At 31.6% G+C, this 7,804-nt stretch overlaps 1 protein-coding gene across 5 annotated transcripts in view; it reads right to left on the minus strand.

Annotated features, from left to right (window-relative positions):
* The window catches only part of LOC134681004 (small G protein signaling modulator 1-like), a 63,234-nt gene extending 59,834 nt beyond the window's left edge, over window positions 1–3,400 (minus strand). For all 5 annotated transcript variants that reach the window (XM_063540343.1, XM_063540342.1, XM_063540341.1 and 2 more), the window contains exons 1-2: window positions 3,024–3,400; window positions 2,845–2,888 (exon numbers count right to left, since the gene is read on the minus strand). In XM_063540343.1, coding sequence (XP_063396413.1) covers window positions 2,845–2,888; window positions 3,024–3,102 — 123 coding nt within the window. In that variant the 5' untranslated portion in view covers window positions 3,103–3,400. The remainder of the gene's footprint in view (window positions 1–2,844; window positions 2,889–3,023) is intronic.
* Between the last annotated feature and the right edge of the window lie 4,404 nt (window positions 3,401–7,804).

Consider the following 7,804-nt stretch of genomic DNA (forward strand, 5'->3'; position numbering starts at 1 on the left):
TGGAAATTAATTGATCATTTACATGCAACAAATGGTTCATGAGAATAGTAATTAACAGTCAATTTAGTAAATGGGATTGAAATGTATGGAATATGATTGACTGAATGATAGTTTGTCTTCAACATCTCTCTCAGCACCCATAGCTATTTCATTGCCGCCATTTTAATTTATGGAGCAAACCAAAAACATGGAGAGAAAACTGTTGCAGTTCTGTAGGAAACTGTTATTAAAGTCAAGATCAGAGTCAAATACATCTTGCAACCAGTAGGGTAGAGTTAGTCTCATAGTGCACAGTGTAAATGAACTACTTAGACCACTCGGCCATCTGAGGCCCTTAAATATTGAAAGACTGGAACATGAACATGATGAAGGATAAAGAATGAACATGAAGGATCAGAAAAACTATAAAGTCGTTATTCCAGGGCTATAACTAGTTAGAATAATCTCCCAGTGAATGCATCCTATTGTGGTGATTTTTTTTAGATCACTTATAAAATAGCCACTCTATGGTTACATTGTTTTTGAAACAACAGCAAGAAAATGCAAACAAAGTTAAAATAAATAAAATGTTGGGGTCAATAACTCCAATATAGCGTGACAGATATTTTCAAATTATTCAGGGTTAATAAAAATTGTTGTGCTTGTCACCTGTTTAATTTCTTCTCTAAATCTTAGTTTTATACATTAGCCAAATATGAAGCATGTTTAGTTTGTCCCCTATGTTCTATTCTTAGACATGGCAGCCAACATGGACAAAATCACAAACTTTATAGTTGACATTCTACAGATGAAGCAAACAAACTTTGGTATCAACCCATCATTCCCATTGAGCAGATTTTTTTAAAAAGTTTTCAACACACAGACAGAAAATGGACACAAAGTGATTGCGCATGTTTACATGGCCATTCAAGCCAGGTGAGCTTAAAGAAATCATTCAATCTATATTAAAAATATCAGTTGATCTTTTAATAAACAGTTGACATTTCCACGTCATTAATTCAGCCTCTGCTTTTTATTTATCATCAAATTCTAGCAATTCTAAAATTGACTCTGGTATTTCTGCAGGTGAAATATATGTAGATTATCTTTGAATCAAATAACAAATGATAGCAAAATGGTTAGAGGGTATAACTTGAAATAAAAATGTGAATGGAAATATAGAATATGTCAAAGAGACAGAAACCCAACCAGAAAGCAGATAACATATAAAATACAAAAATATGAAAAAAATAAAGCATGAATTTTACCCCTCATACATGTTAGAAGGACTTACTTGTTTTTCTTAACAATAAATATTGAAAATGGAAATAGGAATATGATAAAGAGACAACAACCCGACCAAAAAGCAGGCAACATTTTTTCAAGACTTAGTGGAAAACTCTGTACAAAATGGGCCTTGGTGGTCAAGTTGTCAGCCAGTCAACACTGAGGTTGTGAGTTTGAACCCTGACCATGTTGGTGCATTTGACTCCAATCTTAAATCAAATGATTGACAGTTTCCTATCAAAGGTCAGTGGTTTACTCCAGAACATTCAGCTTTCTCCACCACTAAAAACTTGCCGCCAAGAAACAGCCCAAAATGGTGCTTAAAAAGTAGTTAAAACACCAACAATCAATCAATCATTCAAAATTGCAAATAGCATTCCAATATTACCTTCTCCTGAAGAAAATGTTTGGGACATATCACATGCACATGTAACATGAGAATTTTTCAGGTAAGCAGGGCACTATAACAAATACATGAATCAGATGTAAGGACTTTATATTTAAGACAGCAACTGAACCATGTCACAATTAGAGTTAGGCGTTCATTCTTCAACTATACAAATCTGCATACTTTCTACAACAATAGACTCAATATATGTATATATATTTACACATCATGTGTCAAGCTTAAAATGTCCAGAGTACGTATATCTATAGGTGATACAACAAAAACAGTGAAGTGCAACAAAAAACAAACAGCAATGCAACACACACAGAAATTAACTATAAGATAACAATTGCCATTGTCCTGACTTGGTACAAATGTACAGGACATTTTAAGAATAAATGATGAGAATAAACCTGGTTGTGTGGCTAGCCAAACCTCAAGCTTTAATACAACAATGGTGAAAATAACACAAAAAATGACAACATTACCCTTAACATTCTTACATTTTGTACTGTATGCTATCTCTTATTATCACAATTCAGTTTATATGACAAAAATAACTAGACACAATGACTTTACAGCAATAAAATTAAAGTTTTTTTTCAATTAAACTATAAAGCAAATAATATTCCATGCATGAAATATTTGCTTCTGGACTACAATCTAGCTATCAATCAATCATGGCAAATAATATATATATATACATGTATATTATTCCCACTGAATGGAATGAAGTGTTTTGAAAATTTGGATTTTCTTGCAGCTGAATTAATGTGTGAGCTAATAATTTTTTGTCCAATATTTTTTTTTTTAAATTGTGTTATTGAAAAGTTGACAGGCCAGCTGATTATAAAAAAAAACAGCTGTTAATTAACATGTTAAATCTGGTGCTAAACATGAATCTATTGGTCCAAGATTAAACATATCAATTCCATATATGTTTGATATCAAAGGAAAAATCTTTGCAAAACAAATATTTGTAATTTTCATTCCGTTTTCTTTTTAATCATGTTTATTCTATCTTTGAAAATCAGGGTATAATATGATTGTTGTCACAGAATTAATCAATTGAAAACAGTAATTACATCTCCAGTGACACATTAAACATAAATTATCCTATTGATTTTTGTATCAATATTAAAGGGATGTTATTTGTGTTTCTACAAAGTTAACAACATCTAGAAACTAACCTCTTTCTTGACAGCTCTCAACAGATTCTGTCGGTTTTCTGATTCTGCAAAAAAATAAATGAAAATATAAAAGCTTTATTTTAATAACAAGAATTTTATAATAAAAGAAGGCATACAGGCTGAAAATTAGAATCATAATATACACAAAATAAATCAAATGTTTAACCAATAAACCTCACCTGTTGGGTTCTGGCCTTCCATTTTGAGCTTCAGATCTGCTGAGAGCTCAGAAGAGTCCAAGAGTCCCAGATGTAACATTAATATATCATACTAAAACATAAGCCCCTGAACTCCTATAGTACTAGCACACAGTACACTGTGTATTGAAGATGCTCGGAACAGTTACCACAGATAATCAACATCCATGAATATTGATTAAACTAGGAACCAATTATCATATTCGCATCATTTTGTATTCAAGACCACCGGAAGTGCCATTGCTGATATATTTTTTTATATGGTTTATAGGTCATGTGTGCTTTAATTTATGTTCTTGGGTATGTAGACTGGTAAAGGGTGTTGCTTTCGTCTGTTTTTGAAGCTAATTTGTTGGTAAACAAATGCACCGGAAATACAAGGATCCTTCATTGAAAGCCGGTTTACTTGTCAGTTATTTACAATAGATATTAACAAATTACACATATATGTAATCATCTAGGGTTGAATATTAATTTAATTGTCTAAAACTAGTATTCTTAAATGCAAAATTTGGAGGATTTTGTGTTTTATTTTGCTAACATTGATAAAATAATAACCTCTCCCAACAAAAAGTTAAGCAAAGAACCATTAACAAAGTTATTCCAAAGTGATGTAAGAAAGTACATTAATTGCACCATTCAATATGCTTAATTTTTAGACCCTGTTCACACTAGCATTTTTGTTTTATCGATCTAATTTGAATCGATCTAAATAAAACCAGTTAGCGTTCACATTATCTTTAATCATATCGATCTCTATCGGTCTAATATGAACCACTGCGTTCACACTACAATTACAAACGCAATCTGTCTAACCTTTTTGCCCGTAAAACTGTTTAACAATGCGTATAAATAGAACTGATTTATAAAATTCATGTGTTGATACATGCACTGATACACACACTTGGAAAAAAAATTGGATAAACTTATTGTTTCTCTTGAATCACGAATAAAATTTTGATACTGGTGTTATTGCAGTTTTCTTTTAATTTTGAAAAAAATAACAATAGCAACGAAGTCACAACACGACGCCGGAAATACAGCGGTTCTTCCAAAGAAAAAAATCAACATAATAAAAAAAGACACAGATTTCGCAAATCTATGCTATGACGAAGACAACATCTTTACAGTTTGTTTTAAAGGTCTTTTTTTAACAGAGAAATATGGGTTAAACAAACAACCTCTGAGATTGTTTTGCCGCTATACATGCGCATACGTTATTTTCGTTTCAATCGTACTAGTTTAAACCGATCTCTGCGTTCACATCTAATGTAAGATCGGTTTACTTTAGATCGATTCAAACTAAACTATCTCTTTTGGTGTTTTAGTTTAGACCGATTGAAGATCGATTCAATGCGTTCAGATTAGCCCTTAAACCGATTCAAAGTGAACCGGTCTAGTTTAAATCGCTAAAAATGTCCTAGTGTAAACGGGGTCTTAGTTAGGTTTAATTCTTTATTATAACAGGGGGAAATTGTACAAATATAAAAAAATGCTTACATTAATTTTCACGGTAACTGAAAGTGTATTGCCGCCTATAAACGAATGGTGTAATTTGTACACACCTAGCTGGCACTTATTAAAATAGGGTAACGTTCACTATAAGGTTGTTCACTAGGGTTGAGATATAAAAAATACAGAATTTATTATATTGTTTTTTGCTCAATCTTTAGATTATAGCATAATATCAGAAGAGAAACCATATCACCCAGCTTGAATTCAAGCTAGCTGTATGATTTATTTGATTTTACCAAGGAATTGTATATTTAAATATACAATTCCTTGATTTTACATATGGTTTATAAATTAATCATATCATATTTTTTTTCTATCATGAACCCTTAACGTTACAAGACAGAAATGGCAATCATAACAACACAGCCGGCTTTATTTTATCTGGGTCTTCTTTCAAATTTCAATATCAGATCATGACATCAATTGTGAACGTTTATCATCATTCATTATATCTTTATTCTAAAAGAAACGTTTATTTAAAACCTTTTAAACTATATCCTGAGTGTTTTGCTATTTTCATATGTATGATATGGTAATTGTTCATAAATGGAGTTGCCAATCACTTGTATCATATTATGTAATATGACTATTGATGGAAAGACCAGAAAATCTTGCTTTACAATTAAGAAGAATGTAGAAATTAAAGACAATCCTTCTATTCAGATCTAAATATTATCTCCTTTAAATTTAATACCCTTTGGGCTATATGCTTTTAAAATAGCCAATATACAAATCATGGGTGACTTGTAGTAACTGACAAAGTAATATTTCATAAACAGTCTGTATCACATAAAAGATTAGTGTTGTTAGAAGAAATTATGTATTATGTTTATCCTCTTGTAAAATACCTGTATTCTTTTCTCATAGTTTTGAAATGAATTGATCAATGTTTTCTAGATAAGAATTCGATAAAAGCTTTCGTACTGTATTTGAAACAAAATAAGAAAATAAAAACAATAAGGACAATGACCGGAGCACCTGATATCACCCTCAGTTTTTGTTGGGGTTCGTGTTGCTCAGTCTTCAGTTTTCTATGTTATTTCTTGTGTTATATTATTTGTCTATTTGTCTTTTCCATTTTTAGCCATGGAGGTGTCAGTTTATTTTCAATTTATGAGTTTAACTGTTCCTCTAGTATCTTTCGTCCCTCTTTTATATAAGAGTTGACTAAAACAAATCCGACTGTTGTCCTTTTTTTTTTTTATATTTTGGAAATTTCAAGATGGCAAAAACGCACAAAAGTGAAAATTCTCTTTCGGAATGTCAATAATTACTCTTTAGAGCTGACTGCAGATTTTGGCCATCTGGCCGGCTTATTTCTATATCTATAAGATAAAAGACATGCATGACATTTTACCTTTATGTTTTATTTTAAGAAATGTTAATTGTTCATGTTGGTTGGCCATGGAAAATCATCCCACAATCAGAAACCTCAATGATGATTTTGTTTGCCAAGTTTGGTTCGAATTAATCCAGTAGTTTTTAGAGTAGAAGATTTTAGTAAAAGTTAAAGAGGCCGGTAAAAGAGCATCTAAGAGTCTTACGGAATATAACATACTAATCCATGGACTAAATTAGAGTGAACTGTAATTGAACTGTTCGTTCTTACACAACCATTTTTATAATGATGAAAAATTGATCGAAACGGGTGAATTGTATCAATTTGGTGAAAGCATCTGAAAAATTATACTATGTAAGATTTTTTTTACTGATGTAACAGTTTGCCCGCTTATTGGAGCACTCGTCTGATCTCGTTAAGCATAATGATATAAAAAAAGAAAATAGAAAATGAAATAAATGTATGACTTGTTGTAAGACCGCGAACGATGTATCATTATGTTATAAATCGGATATGCCATTGTCTTTAAAACATTTAAGTAAAAAATGCCCAAGCGTTGGGTTCATTGACCAATTCTGGAGCAGTCTAAATTATATTATCTCAGCCATAAAGAAAGGCACCGTAAAAGCACGACTAATCACTGCAACATATCTCTTACAAAGTCTTAAATATAACTATTCCGGAGGAAAGGAAGCCCCTTCTTATATGAGGTAAATTGGGCAACGAAGATAACGTTAATTTCTTGCTAGACTGTCTAGCTCTATTTATTAAAGCAAAGCCTTTCGAGAACAGAAAATATCATACAATGAATATAATTGGGCCACAGACTTGGAAAAACACTGTCTCAATAAATTTAAACATGATAGTATACAGCTTGTTATCGACTGTAGCAACTTCGGTCCAATATCCCAGAAGGATGACATCATCAAAATCCGTAATCTTTCCGCAAGTGTATGTTACAAATTTAATACACCCTGATTCAGACTTTTAAAAGCTATGACTCGAATATATAGCATACAAGGAGATAATCTATAAATTGACATTATATATAAAGTGGCTGCTGAAAAGAGGTTTTCCAAATTTGTATATATATGCATGTCTTTTTTTCTATGTGGTTCATAAGTGCTTCTCGTTTCTCTGCTGTTTTTTTTTTTTATAATATAGGTTAGTTGGTTTTCCTGTTTGAATTACTTTACACTAGTCATTTGGGGCACAGGCACATGTCTCTGATAAAAATGTCATATATACCTTAATATAAGACAGTGTTATATTAAGGTATACAGGGAAAAAAATTCTGATACAAGTGCCTGTGATTTGGGGGGTCCTTTATAAATTGCTGGTCGATGTGAGACAAGGCTTCGTGTTGAAGGTCGTACTTTGAACTATAACTGTTTACTTTTTACACATTGTGACTCGGGGAGAACTTCGGTTGTCTCATTGGCACTCATACCACATGATCTTTGTATTTCTATAGACAGGACAATATTCTTCTTGCTTTACTTATATACTTCAAATGTATAATATGTATGAATAAAGACAATAGAGTATAGTATACCGGTGTTCAAAAGTCATAAATGGATTGAGAGAAAAAAAAATCTGGGTTACAAACCAAAACTGAGAGAAACATCAACTATAAGAGGAAAACAAAGGAACAACAGGAAAGAGCAATTAACAAAAAAAACCTGATTCAACATACATAGAAACGAAATATTTGATAACAACTGCCGTATTAATTCATTACTTGGTGCAGATCATTTTAAGGAAAAGTTGTGGGTTCAGCCTGGTTTAATAGCTAATCAAACCTTCCGCTTTACTAGTGACAATTATAAAAAAAAAAAGGAAACATAGAAAAAAGTATTCAAAGCTCGCAGGCACTCGTCTTAGAAAAATTTTTCATATATACCTTTAT

The sequence above is a fragment of the Mytilus trossulus genome, chromosome 8 (assembly GCF_036588685.1).
Source record: "Mytilus trossulus isolate FHL-02 chromosome 8, PNRI_Mtr1.1.1.hap1, whole genome shotgun sequence".
In the NCBI taxonomy this organism is placed as follows: Eukaryota; Metazoa; Mollusca; class Bivalvia; order Mytilida; family Mytilidae; genus Mytilus; species Mytilus trossulus.